The following is a 16,102-nucleotide window of genomic DNA, read 5'->3' as shown; positions in this document are numbered from 1 at the left end:
ACCCTCCCCACTCTGCAACAAATCTACACCTCCCAAAAAAGCAATAGACATTTCACAGGATTCATCACATCCCGGTCATTGCCTCTTCCAGCTTTTGCCATCGGGCAAGAGATACAGAGCAATGAAAACCAGGACAAACCGCCTTAAAAACAGCTTTTATCCAGCAGTCATGGCCCTGAACTCAGAATAAAAATGCTCCGTATCATTATCCCAATGTGCAATATAGACCTTAAGTCAACCAGTGCAATTTATATATATAACAAGTGCAATTTGTATATTTTGTAAAGTACTTTTATTACTATTCGGTTTGTTATTATTTTCTCTCTTCTTGTCTTTTTAACTTTTATGCCTTACACAATTTCGTTGTTCCTTTGTGAAAGTGACAATAAAGATCTATCTATCTATCTATCTATCTATCTATCTATCTATCTATCTATCTATCTATCTATCTATCTATCTATCTATCTATCTATCTATCTATCTATCTATCTATCTATCTATCTATCTATCTATCTAATAGTACTCCAGAAAACATTATAAGCATATTAAATTTTATTTGATATAAACCTACAGACTAATTTATATCTTAACTACAGGGTCACAGGGGTCTGCTGGAGCCAATCCCAGCCATACACAGGGCGTAAGGCAGGTAACAAACCTCAGGCAGGGCGCCAGCCCACCGCAGGGCACACACACACACCCCCACACCAAGCACACACACTAGGGACAATTTAGGATCGCCAAAGCACCTAACCAGCATTTCTTTGGACTGTGGGAGGAAACCAGAGCACCTGGAGGAAACCCATGCAGACATGGGGAGAACAAGCGAACCCGGGTCTCCTAACTGCGAGGCAGCAGCGCTACCACTGTGCCACCATGCCACCCATGTAAATTCAGGGTATATAAATTAAATGTATTTAGTTATTGAGCAAAACTCATAGTAAAAATGTATTTTCCCTAAAAAAAAAAAAATAGTGTGGGGGAGGAACGATCTTCTCAGTCTGTCAGTGGAGCAGGACAGTGACAGCAGTCTATCACTGAAGCTGCTCTTCTGTCTGGAGATGATACTGTTCAGTGGATGCAGTGGATTCTCCATGATCGACAGGAGCCTGCTGAGCACCCATCGCTCTGCCACAGATGTCAAACTGTTCAGCTCCATGCCAACAATAGAGCCTGCCTTCCTCACCAGTTTGTCCAGGAGTGAGGCGTCCTTCTTCTTAATGCTGCCTCCCCAGCACACCACCGCATAGAAGAGGGCACTCACCACAATCGTCTGATAGAACATCTGCAGCATCTTATTGCAGATGTTGAAGGACACCAGCCTTCTAAGGAAGTATAACTGGTTCTGTCCTTTCTTACACATAAAATCAGTATAGGCACTCCAGTCCAATTTATCATCCAGTTGCACTCCCAGGTATTTATAGGTCTGCACCATCTGCACACAGTCTCCTCTGATGATCACGAAGTCCATGAGGGATCTGGGCCTCCTAAAATCCACCATCCAGTTCCTTGGTTTTGCTGGTGTTCAGGTGTAGGTGGTTGGAGTCGCACCATTTAACAAAGTCCTTGATGAGGTTTCTATACTCCTCCTCCTGCCCACTCCTGATGCAGCCCACGATAGCAGTGTTGTCAGCGAACATTTGCACGTGGCAGGACTCCGAGTTGTATTGGAAGTCCGATGTATATAGGCTGAACAGGACCGGAGAAAGTACAGTCCCCTGTGGCGCTCCTGTGTTGCTGACCACAATGTCAGACGTGCAGTTCCCGAGACGCACATACTGAGGTCTGTCTTTAAGATAGTCCACGATCCATGCCACCAGGTATGAATCTACTCCCATCTCTGTCAGCTTGTCCCTAAGGAGCAGAGGTTGGATTGTGTTGTTTAATTATCTAGTTACAGAACCATAAAAAAAAATTCCATTTCAGACTGTGGGATGAAAGAGCCTTTCCCGGCAGCACTGGGCACAAGGCATGGCCTGGACCTACTGAGCTGAATGCCATGCACACAAATGGCCGGTTTTGCATCACCATTTAACCTAACTGCACATCTTTTGAGATCCGGAATGAAAACCAGAATGGCAGGAGGAAAACACATGCAGACATGAGAAGAATTTGCAAAATCCACACAGGAATAGGCATTGGACCCATGAGGCATTACTAAACATTGTGTCACTATGCCACACATTTTGCACTGAAAACATTGATTATTGTCATATTTTGGTCATTTAAAACAAACAGGATGCTCAAAATAACATGTTAAATGTTTTTATTACAAATTAAGAAAAGTATTTAAAATGTTTGCATTTATATATTTTGGTTTTTTATTCACTTAAGGCAGATGTTCCCAACCTGGGGTGTCCTGAGATGACATTTCAGGGGGTGCAACAAAGAGGAAGGCTATGTCGTGATTCACCAAAATTGTGTGAGGTGCATTGTCCATCTTTATCATGGTGCAGTCGGTGTCTTTCAGTGTGCTATCATTTGTAGGTCATTTTTTAGTTAGTGCTCTTGTTCTATGATGTGAAAAGAATCAAACATTATACATACAACTGTCACCTGTGAATGAGCTGCAGAAATGTGCATTCTCAAGGGTGCATTGCTGTGGGCGAATGGCGAATAACTTTGTTTAAGAGGATGGAATTTGGACCTTGCAGTGATCCGTAGAGAAGGACAAGATCTAGCATTGATTTCTGTGCAAGCCCTGATTGTGAAACATCACTAATTTCAAGGACATTTTTGCCAGAGGGAAGACAAGGGGTACTGAATTGAATGCAACACCTGCTACTTTAGCTCAACCCATCTCTCATGCTGGTGGTCCTGGCAGTAGCACAGCAATTTCAATTGTGCAGCACATCAGTTCTTGAACTGCAGTGCAAGTGTTTTCGGGAGACAAAGCTAGTCAACTGTGTGTCATTGCTTAGCAGCACACTGGCACTCATTACTTCACGTGGGTCTCCAATCCCTCAAACCCCTTGATCGTTGATCGTGTGTCGTTTCCTTGCGGTGATTGATGCTTCGCAGGATACCCCAATCCCCGGATCATCAAATGTGTGTATAAGCTTCACGGCGGTCACATTTACAAGATTACTGAGATTTATAAAGGTAAATTGTTCCATTTATATTGAAAGTTTATGCAGTGAGTTGAAACTTATTTTTTTAGTTTCACCTGCAGTACTGTATGTGGTTCAAAAATTAGAAATTTGACTTCTTCATCAGCATTTTTGGAAGAGTTTTTAGTAGAAAATTCTACAGTAAATTTATGCCATTATTTTGTAGTTTAAAAGTATCACTTTAGGAAATTTAAATTTGAACAATATTATTTAAAAAAAAAAAGATCTGCATTGGAAATAAGGTATATGAGCAGAATGGCGTGTTCTTGTCAAGTTTTATCTTGCACAATGAAGATGATAAAGGTCTGGAGTACAGTGCTAATGATATTATGAATCCCATTGAGACTATCTCAGTTCCACCCATGAATCCAGAAATTGTATTGCATATGCAAAAATAAAAATGTTGCATACCTACAGTATAAATATTATGTAATAAATCATTTAACAAAAGCTTTTCCAAAGAAGCCAGATCCTCATTTATCAGTACTGTACAGAAGCATTGTTTACAAAAACAATGTTCACAATTAATGGATTTATTAAGAAACCATTCATATATGAATGAAAGCTTGAAAAAATAATTGTTAATAAATATCATCTATTGACAGCATGTAAATGCTCATATAAGCTGTGATCTTAAGTATATTGCAGTGGTTCGTACTGGCACTGAGAGCAGATGAATTCTTGCTCTTTACATCACACTTTTATTTAACTCACTCTTGCTGTTGCCACACTAAATAGAAAATGATACAACTATGGGAGACTTTCCATCTTTATAGGTTCCCCTGTAGCTGGCTCTGAAGTTATCCATCCATCCATCCATTATCCAACCTGCTATATCCTAACTACAGGCACAGGGGTCTGCTGGAGCCAATCCCAGCCAACACAGGGCACAAAGCAGGAAACAAAACCTAGGCAGGGAGCCAGCCCACCGCAGGACATAATAGAATATTTACATAATAGAATGCCAGCTCATTCTGTTGGTGACTTTTCCCCTGTCTGATGAAGCTTGCCAGCTTCATTACACAGCCCTCACTTTAAAGACACTGACTCCAGAGACAACTTCCAACCCTTTGCAACACCACACAGGCTCTTCAAAACAACCGGGTGGTCTTAGTTTTCTTGTGTGTCGTTTTCTCATGGCATTTGATACTTTGCGGGATACCCCAACCATCAGATCATCAATTGTGCATCTAAACTTCATGTGGGGCACATTTACAAGATTATTGAGGCTTACTGTTTTTATAGGATCTCCTGCAGCTGGTTCTGAAGTTGTTCATTTACATAATAGAATGCCAGCTCATTCTGTTGGTGACTCATCCCCTGTCTGATGAAGCTTGTCAGCGCCATTGCATAGGACTTGCTTCGAGACAACTTCCAACTCTTTGCAACATCGCATAAGCTTTTCAAAACAACAGGGTGGTCTGAGTTTCCTCTGTGGCTGTGCAACCAGTGATATGGGTACACCAGTCCTTGTTACAAAGAGAATCTTCTGTTTAAGCAAACAGAGATTATGAGGTGACATTTCTAAAGTGTTCACAGTTATAAAGGGAATTCGTTCAGCGGGTGCAAGGTGTAATTTTAAAATAAGTTCTTCAACAAGAACACATGAACAAGGATGGAAAGTTCTTAAGGGTAAATTTTACCCACACATTTTTCTTCTCCCAGAGAGCTAAGGACGCATGGATAGAGTTAGTAAGTAGTGTGGAAAATAGTAGGACTTTACGGACCTTCAATTCAATGTTAATTTAGAGAAATTAGATTAACAGGACTGGCAATACTGTTGGGGTGTGTGGGTTCTTCTCATCAGAACTGTCACAATATCCTAATGTGTGGATGTACTGTATATATCTACACACAGTGACAACATTTCCTAAATCAGTTTACTAAACTGTGACATTGAGACTTTGTTTTGAAGACAATAGAACTATTTATGTAAATGTTATACAGCCTGTGTTCGTAGCTTTGAGGCAGATGCACCCCATTATACAGGGTGTCCATAAAGTCTGTGTGCAATTTAAAATAGTTGTAACTTTGTAAGTATATGTGATACTATTTTAAATTGCACACGGACTTTATGGACACCCTGTATATTTTCTTGTTTCAAGTAATGCACAATTTCAGTTCATCATATTTTCTGCACTGGGTTCTTATTAGATCCTGGTTGGGTTGGATGATACTGGGATTGAGGAGAACATTTACCTTTCAGACTGATCAGTGCTTAACATTAAAAACACAATTCATATTGTCATATGCACTATTTCTGTCCACTCCAGCTATTAGTAAGGCAAGATTTACGTCTTTGTTTAAAAAAAACACAGTTGTCATTCTCATTTTACTTGTTTTTACTTGTAAATCCTTTTTAGTTTAGAATATTTCTTAATTCAAAGCAAATTACAAAGCCAAGTGATTATACTGTGGAATTTTAGTAGTTCATTATTAGTCACCCAATTTGAGGTGTTTAAGGTGGCTAAGCCTGCTATGGTAGTAGCAGTAGTAGTAGTATTGTGACGTGTACAATGTATGGTGAAGTTCTTACTTAACTGTATGAGCAATAAGCAGCATATCATGACTCTCTTCTTCCAGGATGGACAAGAATGGGTTTGACTCTTGACTGGAGACAGACTGACACGTGAATGACACGTGAATGCTGAAGTTGAAGAAGCACCAAGTGTATTTTGTGTTTTTGCTGTGTAAGAGTTAATTAGAATACAACTTTTGTTCTTAAAAACGTTGCCTAGAAGGATACATGCAGGAAATTTTGTAGCTTTTTCGCCCTCAAAGAAACAGAGGTAGCTGAGTGTTTCAAAAGATACTTGTATTCATATCTATAGTGTTTTCAAGATGCTGCGAGGGGCAGAAAGCAAAGAAATCAGTTGCAGAGGCCTGAGTAAGTAAGTAATAATGTTGTAGCAATGAACAGTTAGAGTAACTGTTATTCCTTAGTGGGAAGAAATTCTAGTATATATAGAATAATTTTATACATCACTGTATAGCACTAATACTGAAAAATGTTAGCACCAGTAGAGAGTGAGGACATACGCATTCGTGGGAGTTTGGGGTGTATTGTGTGGATGGGTGCAAAACTGGGGACAGCACAGGAAGTAGAGGGTCATGTGACAAAAGGTGACATTAAACCTGGTGTCCCTCAGGGAGCAGTCCTCAGGCCACTGTTATTTTTAGTGTACATAAATGATGTGGGTAGGAATATAAATACCAAGCTGGTTAAGTTTGCAGATGATTTGAAGCTAGGTGGGATAGGAGATAATCTGGAATGTGTTGAATGATTAGAGAAGAACTTGGATAGCATGCAGAGTTGGGCAACACATAGGAAGCAAAAATGTTAGATATGAATACAAAATGGGAAATCTGAAAACTGATTGTACCCCTTATGAGAAGGACTTAGTGGTCACAGTGGACTCGTCACTTTAAATCTCCAGACAGTGTTCAGAAGCCATTAGGAAGGCTAACAGCATGTTGGGTTATATAGCACCCTGATATGTAGAGTCTAAAGAGGTTATCCTAAAGTTTTATAACACACTGCTGAGGCCTCATCTGGAGGACTGTATGCAGTTTTGGTCTCTGGGATACAAAAAAGATACAGCAGTGCTAGAAAAAGTCCAGAGAAGACAAACTAGGCTGATACCAGAGCTGCAATGGATAAGCTGTGAGAAGAGACTGAGAGTTGAACCTTTTCAAAATGTTAAGAGTTAACATGATTGAAGTGTTTAACTTTACCAAAGGAATTAGTACAGTGGATCCAGACTTTTACTTTACAATACGATCAACGAGAGCACAGAGGTATAGTTGGAAACTTAAGGGAAATGTTTGTACAAACGTTAGGAAATTTTTCTTCACAAAGAGAACAATCGACACATGGAATAAGTTACCAAGTAATGAGGTGAACAGTAGGACTCTAGGGACATTCAAAACTTGTCTTGTTTTGAAGGAATTAGGTGGGTAGGATTGGCAGGCTTTGCTGCTCTGAATGGCCTGTTGCCGTCAACACTTTTTTCTAAAGTTCTAAAGTATTCAAATACATTACATAATTTTGTTTAATAGAAAACACAAATCATCTCCTCTGATTTACTTCTTTTCTAATGGCTCTCTCTCACCTGGCTATTGGACCTTACTTTTATTCTTTGTTAATTAGTATTGCCTAATTTTATTTTCTTATATATTTTGTCTTTTTTCTCTTTCTTCATCCTGTAAAGCACTTTGAGCTATATCATTTGTATGAAAATGTGCTATAGAAATAAATGTTGTTGTCAAAACCTTGATCAATACCTGCTCTACTATTACAGTGGCCATCAGCAACCTGCATCAAGCATTGTTTATGTTTTACAGTAGTGGAAGTATTCTGAGTGGCTAATTATTATTTCAGACATATTGTATGAGCTTCGAGGAATGTTACAGAAGAAATCGTTTGGTTCTCTTTTTGTTAAAAACAGATAAATCCAAATAAAGCAAAGACAGTGACAGTATCATTAGAACTACAAGTCAGCATCATGGTATGCAGCGAGCCCTCTATGTTTATTTTATTTTTTATAAATGAATATACAGTTTCTTAGCTCTTTTTTAAACACCTTAATTCAAACTGTATAGTCATTCTAGATAAGTGTGACATGTCACATAGCCATCTTTATGATCTATAAGGCAAGAAAGACAGTTATGTTGGTTTGAAAGAATATCAGTTCTGTGGCTTTGTAACTTTTGAATGACACATTTAGGCATCTTCAAGCATGCATAATATAAGTAACTTTTTATAAGACTGACAGTAAAATTAGATAACAGGATTGTTTAATGTACTATCCACTCAGTAGCAGCATATTTATTTATGAGTCATATGCCTGGTAAAGGTGGCAAAGGTAAGCAGATATGTGAAGTGTACTTTGAGTGAAATAAATGCTTTGCATTAAAATAAGAGCTTATAGTACAACAACTGAATATAAAGTAATTCCAGGCAGCCTGCTAAATTACATAGTAATGTAAAATGCATTACCTGTGTGCTAGAAGAAGCTTGTCTGAAATGTAAACACCAGCCTTTAAAAAAATAACATGCAGAAAAAGCTATTATACTGCATATCAAACAAATGATGGTCTAATCAGTACCTTTATTCATAGCACAACAAATTGAAGAAGTGCAATCACCGATTCTCTACACAATTATCTGTTATTAAGTTATGAAAAGAAATTGCCCATTATTATGACTTGTGCTGGGTCTTCTGCAGTATACTGAAGCTTCCCAAAGTCTTTTATCTTTTCGAAAGACTCTGAAATAGGAGAACGTCAGAATAAAACTATTTTCAAAATTTAAAAAGTTTTTCAATCTGTGAATTACGTCTTAGATTGACAAATTCTAGGAAAATATGCTATCTAGAAGGACATTCTTATATACATTTTAATGGGAATAGATTATGGAACATGTCAAAGGCTTCCTTTGTTTTGTAATCAACACACGTGCCTACGGCTAAAGAAAACAATGCAGATATAGCTATAGCTTGGCATTCTTTGGGATATCCTTTAAAGTAGAAATATAAAATTATAGGCTGCCAACCTGTTAGTATTCTACCCTGCTGTGATCTGATTTATTATTGATGGAGACACACCTCACTGGATTGACATCAACAGCACCAGTCTTCTTTTATACCCAGGATTCATGCATCCATTGTAGGATCCCCAGGGCCCAATGGTGATAAACTCGAATCCTAAAGCCGTTTTTACATAATTGTTACTGTATACAATGGCACAGATGAAAGTAGTAGTTACAGAATATACACATTAACAACAAGAGGGAACAGTTGTGTGATGATACTGACCCTTAAATGATAAAGTGAAAAGTTGTATACTTTGTAAATGTGGCGTTGTTTACACTGATTTGGAAAATATTCCGTTATCTGTTACCAAGGGAGCAACAAGTTGTTTTAAGGGGGTTTGCAAGGTTTGTTTTTGAGCCTCCATTCTTCATACCAAATATTCATAGCAGTCAAAAACTATATGTACGCACATTCTTTGGGTCCCATAGTGGATGTTGGCTTCTATGCATTGCATACTCTGCATACCCCTTGTTTGTGACCCTGTACTGTGTAGTTCTATTAATTAAGTCATTCATAATGTAATGCTTTCTCATGCTATCCAATCACCTATAATGAAAGGTACCAGCTAACCCCTTAGGTTCTTTTGTTAAGGGGAATCAGGAAGAGATGCCAAAACTAGCTATACAGCTGTAAGCTATAATTTCTTACTCGACTCACTGTCTCTATTGTAACCTGCATATTCCACTCTGGTGACCCCTAATATAAATCAAACCACAAATAACCATAACTGTGCAAACATTTATTACATTCCTCTTCCCTGAACAGTATGCATCTTCTTTAACCTCATTTTTATTATTTCAAAATGTCCTGCAATACCTAAATAATTACACGTTATACAGGCACAATAATCACAGACCATAGTTACATTTTTCAAAGTCAAAGCGAACTTTATTGTCATCTCAACCATATACAGGTATACAGATAGATGAAATTGCAAAGCTCAGGGTCCACAGTGTAACAACATGAAGCGCAAATAATAAATTAAAAATAGAATTAAAATTAAAATTTAAAATTAAAAATCAAACAAGACATTGTGCAAAGAAAAGACAAAGAAGTAGCAGCAATATTGACGTGTAGTAAGCAATATGAACATTGATGCAATGTATGATATTTGCAATCTGGATGCATAAATATAGTCAATAGATATGTAATATAATAAGTAAATAAATAAATAAATAAATAGAGATAATACAGAAATTATCAGTGTATGATAATAGTTGTTTAAGACGTGTAAACAATGACAGGTCAGAATGTTTCACAGCAGAAGGATATCAAGAGTGTCAAAATACTTAAAGGTCAGTATGAGATTTTCAGTTCTTTTCTAAATGCACACTCGTCTTTGCAGGAAAGTATTTTTAGAGGTGGTTGAGGCCGTGTGGAAGATCCCAAGGGAGAACATGGTGTTAAGAAGTCGGATAGCTTGGGGGTAAAAACTAACCTGCAGCCTGGCAGATCTGGCTTTGATGCTGCAGTGTCTTCTCTTGGATGGCAGAAGTGTGAAAAGTCCATGTGAGGGGTGTAAGTGGTCCTGCACAATGCTGCAGGCCTTGCGGACACTGCGTTTGTAAAATATGTCCTGTAGTGAAAGGAGAGGCACCCCAATAATGTTCTCTGCTGCCTTCACTATCCTTTGCAGGCGCTTGTGGTCGGATATGTTGCAGTTGCCATACCAGACAGTGATGCAGCTGGTCTGAACGCTCTCAATGGTGCCTCTGTAGAACATGGTGAGGATGGAAGGGGGAAGACTTGCTCGCTTCAGCCACCTCGGGAAGTGTAGTCTCTGCTGGGCTTTCTTGATTAGTGATGAGGTGTTATGCGTACACGTAAGTTCCTCAGTTATGTGCACACCGAGGAACTTGGTACTCCTAACAGTTTCCACATCTAAACCGTTAATGTTGAGTGGAATGTGGGCAGGATGTGATTTTCTGAAGTCCATGATTATCTCTTTTGTCTTGTCGACATTGAGAGATAGATTCTTGCCTTCACACCATGCAGACAGCCGTTCTACCTCATCTCTGTATGCTGTTTCATCATCCCTGCTTATCAGTCCCAGCACTGTCGTATCATCTGCAAACTTGATGATATGGTTGGTGTTGTGTGTAGCTGTGCAGTCGTGAGTCAGCAGGGTGAAGAGCAGTGGACTAAGCATGCAGCCCTGCGGCACTCCATTGCTCAGTGTAATGATGCTGGAAGTGTTGCAGCCCATTAAAACTGAATGGGGCCTCTCTGTCAAGAAATCCAGGATCCAATTGCAGAAGGTGGTGCTCAGGCCCAACCTGCTCAGTTGTACAACCAGCTTTTGAGGGATGATTGAGATAATTTCAGATAATTTTGAGATAATTTCAACATGACTTCTGGCACACACTGCAGCAATCAACTATTTTACAGTCCAGTGATAATGAACATATGTAGCACTTATGTTTTTTGTGTCCACTTTTGCTTCTGTAGGGTGATGTGCTTGTGTTGTTTCACTGTTTTCCCCCTTCACCTTCAGCCACCTCCTTGTCATTTGAGCTCTGCCCTGCTAAAATTTCCTGCCCACAACATTCAGGAACAGATAGCATCATAAGTATCACCCTGCAGTGTCATACTCTGTTTTTCATCATTTGTCTCCCTGCTGCATGCCTCTGAGTGTCTCTCTAAATTGTCATCCGCTATCGACAACAGGACTCTTTTAAGGACTTGCTGTGCTTATAAGCATTGTGGCATTTCTTTTCTTATTCATAATGAATGTATATACAAAGAAACCCTGAAAAATGCACGTATTGTTTGAGCACTATTTACAAATGCAGCACTTCAAATGCAAATGTAAAAATACGGAAGCTTCACAACATTCAGGGTCACTAATGACCCAATACATCCATCCATCCATCCATTTTCCAACCCGCTGAATCCGAACACAAGGTCACGAGGGTCTGCTGGAGCCAATCCCATTCAACACTGGGCATAAGGCAGGAACCAATCCCGGGCAGGATGGCAACCAACCGCAGGACACACACACACACACACACCCACACATCAAGCACACACTAGGGCCAATTTAGAATCGCCAATCCACCTAAGCTGCATGTCTTTGGATTGTGGGAGGAAACCGGAGGAGCTGGAGGAAACCCACGCAGACACGGGGAGAACATGTAAACTCCATGCAGGGAGGACCCAGGAAGTGAACCCGGGTCTCCTTACTGCGTGGCAGCAGTGCTGCCACTGCACCACCGTGCTGCCCGACCCAATACATTTTAGGTGAATAAACGATTAAGTTAAAATATTTTTTGTATTTTTTATAATAAACTATTTTGGCATATTATTGGTAATAAATTGTTTGGCGGATAAAATGAATCAGTCATACCTGGGGATCTGTTTCCACACTATCACATGTGAACATGACATCATGGGTCATATAGCGACCTGTGGATCAAATAGCAACAAAGGCTACATTTTTTTCACAACACATATGCCCCAAAGTTACTTATATATTATGCACTGAAACTCTTGTAATCTTTTTTGATTACTTTTTACAGATTTCAGGTCAAGTGAAGTCAATTTGAGCACATTTAAAAACAACAATGGTCAACCAGAGTGCTGTAAAGCTTCCATAAATACACAAAATACATACATTATAAACAGTATATATATATATATATATATATATATATATATATATATATATATATATATATATATATATATATATAGTGAAAAAATATATCAAAAATGAATACTCACATACAAGACGGGATTTAAAAGTGACCAGGTCCTTGGCAATAGACCATTCCAAAGCTTAGGGGCAGCTACTGCAAAAACACATTCCCCTGTAAGCTTAATTCTAGAACTGAGCACAACCAATAACTTCTGGACAGAGGACCTCAGTGATCAAGAAAGAGAGTAAGGGTGTAAGAGGTCAGTAAGATAAAATGGGGCTAAACCATTCAGGGACTTAAAAACAAATAGTAACATTTTAAACTCAGTCCTGTATTGAACAGGAAGCCAGTGAAGAGAAGTTAAGACTGGTGTGATGTGATTCTGTTTCCATGTGCCTGTTAGAAGCCTGGCAGCAGCGTTCCGGATGAGGTGAAGACAAGCAAGGGATGTCTGATTAATTCCAATGTATAATGAATTGCAGTAGTCAAGCTGAGAAGAGACAAACACATGAATTAGTGTTTCAAAATCATCTACAGAAAGAAAGGGCTTGACCTTAGCCAATACCCTGAGCTGTAGAGACAGACTTTGATATGTTTATCAAATTTGAGGGTGTTATCAAAAATCACATCAAGAATTTTTGCAAAATGTTTACACTAGCTTGTCAAGAGGCCAAAATTAATTTCTGTAGCGCAAGTGTGATCAGAAGGTCCAAAACATACAATCTCTGTTGTTTTGTCATGTAGACTAAGAAAATTTAGTGACATCCATGTTTTATTGTCTTCCAGATATGCCGATAAAGGTTCAAGAGAATTTGTTTTGATCTGTTTCAGTGGAAAATGTATCTGCGTATCATCTGCGTATCAATGAAAAGAAATATTTTGTTTTTTAAAAATGGATCCTAAGGGTAACATGTACACTAAAAATAGAATAGGCCCCAGAATAGATCCTTGAGGGTCCCCCACAGGTGACAATTGGCTGAGGGCGAGGAGAGCTCACCCACTGTGTACTAGAAATATGTATTTTCTGTACAGTTTATATATACAATATATATACAGTTTATATATGTACAGTATTAATCAGTACTCATAGGTGTTTTTAGTAATATGAGGTCCCAATTTCAGCAAATACTGTATGTCCTCTCATTACTTAATAATTTTCAGTGCTATATATCTTGTCATCTGGGTTTATATGCATAAATAAAAGAGATACTTAATATGTGAAAAATGACACTTGTAAGTAGTTTCATCATTTCTTCCTGTTTCTTTCTTGTAGGTAACTGAGACTCGGACTGGACCTCTTGGTTGCACTAGCTATGATAATCTTGACTCAGTGAGTTCCGTACTTCTGCAGAGTCCCGAAAGCAAACTCCATCTACAAGGTAAGCAATTGATTTTTCACTCCTGACATAAAACGGCAAATGTTTTGAATGAGCAAAAGTGGAAGTTGTCAAACATTGATCTGGGTTTTGGATATTATGGCATCCATCCAACATTGTGAAGAACTGAAATCCAAAAAAGAGTGTTTTCAAAAATGTAGAAAACCTAAAGTCGAGTTTTCCTTGGTTCATTTGGCAAAACTCAGTCAGTTTGTAGATAGCTGATAAAGCATTTTTCAAATATCAGTAGCAACAAAATGAAAGAGAGGCAAATGTAACGCAATTCAGTGTTGTTTTCATATTAAAATTATAATTCACATTGCAGTGCTTGTATTTACTTGAAGTGTGATAAAGCATCACATTAACTGATTAATAAAAGCACAGTTGCCTAATTCTCTGTCATTTTGGTTGTACTTTCAAAGCCAACATAAGTCACATTTGGATTTCAACAAAGTCAATTCACTGCTAATGGATTATAGTCCTTAATTTTCAAACATAATCTGGAATTTTAACATGTTTCACTAAATATTAACAGTCATTTTTTAAACAATAAAGACTCTAACTTACAAGCACCCATATTCAGTACAACAGTCTAATTCTGATTAACCCTATTGTCCATCCATCCATCCATCCATCATCCAACCCGCTATATCCTAACTACAGGGTCACAGGGGTCTGCTGGAGCCAATCCCAGACAACATAGTGTGCAAGGCAGGAAACAAACCCCAGGCAGGGAGCCAGCCCACCACAAGGCACGCATACACACACACACTAAGGACAATTTAGAACTGCCAATGCACCTAACCTGCATGTCTTTGGACTGTGGGAGGAAACCCACGCAGACATGGGGAGAACATGCAATCTCCATGCAGGGAGGACCCAGGAAGCGAACCCAGGTCTCCAAACTGCTAGGCAGCAGCGCTACCCACTGCGCCACCGTGCCACTCTAACCTTATTGTATTATTTTGAAACTAGTCATTTAGCCCGTTACAATAACGGGCGCTAGAACAGTAGTGCATAAACATTAGTAGGAACAGTCTATATTAAATGGCAAGGGACTTTGACCTCATTCTTTTTGTTGGTCGTACTTTTCTTTCTTTCAGCCTCTCTTTTGTTGATGTTTACTTGCTGAGCTGACTGTTCTTCATGGGCTGCCGCCGTGTATTGTGTGTCTTTAATTTTCTGTGACAGTAATACTGTCTTGTACGTCCGCTGGCTTGTACGTCCGTAATATACCTTTAATTTTCTCTGGCGGTAATACAGGCGTGCGCGTCAGTAATATGCCTTTAATCTCCTCTGACAGTAATACTGGCTTGTATGTGGCTGTAATATGCGTCACTGTATTGTGTGCCTTTAATTTCCTCTCACAGTAATACTGGTTTGTATTTCCGTAAAACGCCTGTAACTTTCTCTGACAGTAATATCGCGCATCGCACCGTGCCCCGCACATGCGCACTTCACCAGAAGACACACACACACAGACACCTGGACGCACACAGGGATTTTATTAAAGAGGATAGTTTTTCATACTAGTGATGTTTGTTCTTAAAATCTGACAAGCTACACAAGCCCCGTGTGGACCACCAGGGTGCACCACTGCCCAAACCCAACACAGACAGGCGTGGGACACAAGTTCAAGCACACACGTTTTTATTTTTTTCTGTTTTCCATCGTGGGAAACGCCTTCCCCCATTTCCCACAAGCACAACACTGTTCAACACAGCACAAAACTCTTCTTCTGTCTTTCTTTCTCTTCCTCTTTTCCTCCACTCCTCCTGGCAAGCTTCATCTACACCCACCCAACTCTGGCTCCCGGAGTAGTGTCTGCTGGCTCTTATGAGAAGGCACCTGAAAATGCTCCAGGTGCTCGTCTTTCCACTTCCTGCAACACTTCCAGGTGTGGCAGAAGAACTGCCCAAAATGGCTCAGCAGCAGCTGCAGCAGCTGCAGCAGCCTGGCGGTGCCCACAGATCCTAACAGGGCTGTATCAAACTCCAACTCCCATGGAGCCCTGCAGAAGTCTGAGGCACCGCTGCAACCCAGGGGGGCTGCCACCTAGCTCTCTGGGGGAGGTAATGCTCTGGATATGCTCTCTCCCCCAGTCGTTCCAGTGTGGAGGCGTCCCGGCTGGGCAAAGGCCCCAGCTGTACACCACACCCTTTTCTAGTGGTCATCCAAATCCAAAGATGCACTATACTCAACTTCACACAAACTCTCTTTACACTGAACATCCATCCATCCATCCATTATGCAACCTGTTGTATCAGGTCTATTCTTTTATCGTCTATTTCTTTATTTTCTTGAGGTGCAGGTTCATAGTTTTAATTTTGTTTCAGTACTGTTTCCTTTACTGCAGGTTTGTTCTTCATCTTTTCAACATTAGG

At 39.5% G+C, this 16,102-nt stretch overlaps 1 protein-coding gene across 3 annotated transcripts in view; it reads left to right on the top strand.

Moving 5' to 3' along the window:
• brinp1 (bone morphogenetic protein/retinoic acid inducible neural-specific 1) overlaps window positions 1–16,102 on the top strand; it is a 668,396-nt gene that overhangs the window by 458,300 nt on the left and 193,994 nt on the right. For all 3 annotated transcript variants that reach the window (XM_051932394.1, XM_028809186.2, XM_051932395.1), the window contains one exon: window positions 13,616–13,721. In XM_051932394.1, coding sequence (XP_051788354.1) covers window positions 13,616–13,721 — 106 coding nt within the window. The remainder of the gene's footprint in view (window positions 1–13,615; window positions 13,722–16,102) is intronic.

This window comes from Erpetoichthys calabaricus, chromosome 9, assembly GCF_900747795.2.
Source record: "Erpetoichthys calabaricus chromosome 9, fErpCal1.3, whole genome shotgun sequence".
Taxonomy (NCBI): Eukaryota; Metazoa; Chordata; class Cladistia; order Polypteriformes; family Polypteridae; genus Erpetoichthys; species Erpetoichthys calabaricus.
Note: the sequence above shows the minus strand (reverse complement) of the source record. Positions and strands in the feature narration are given on the sequence as shown.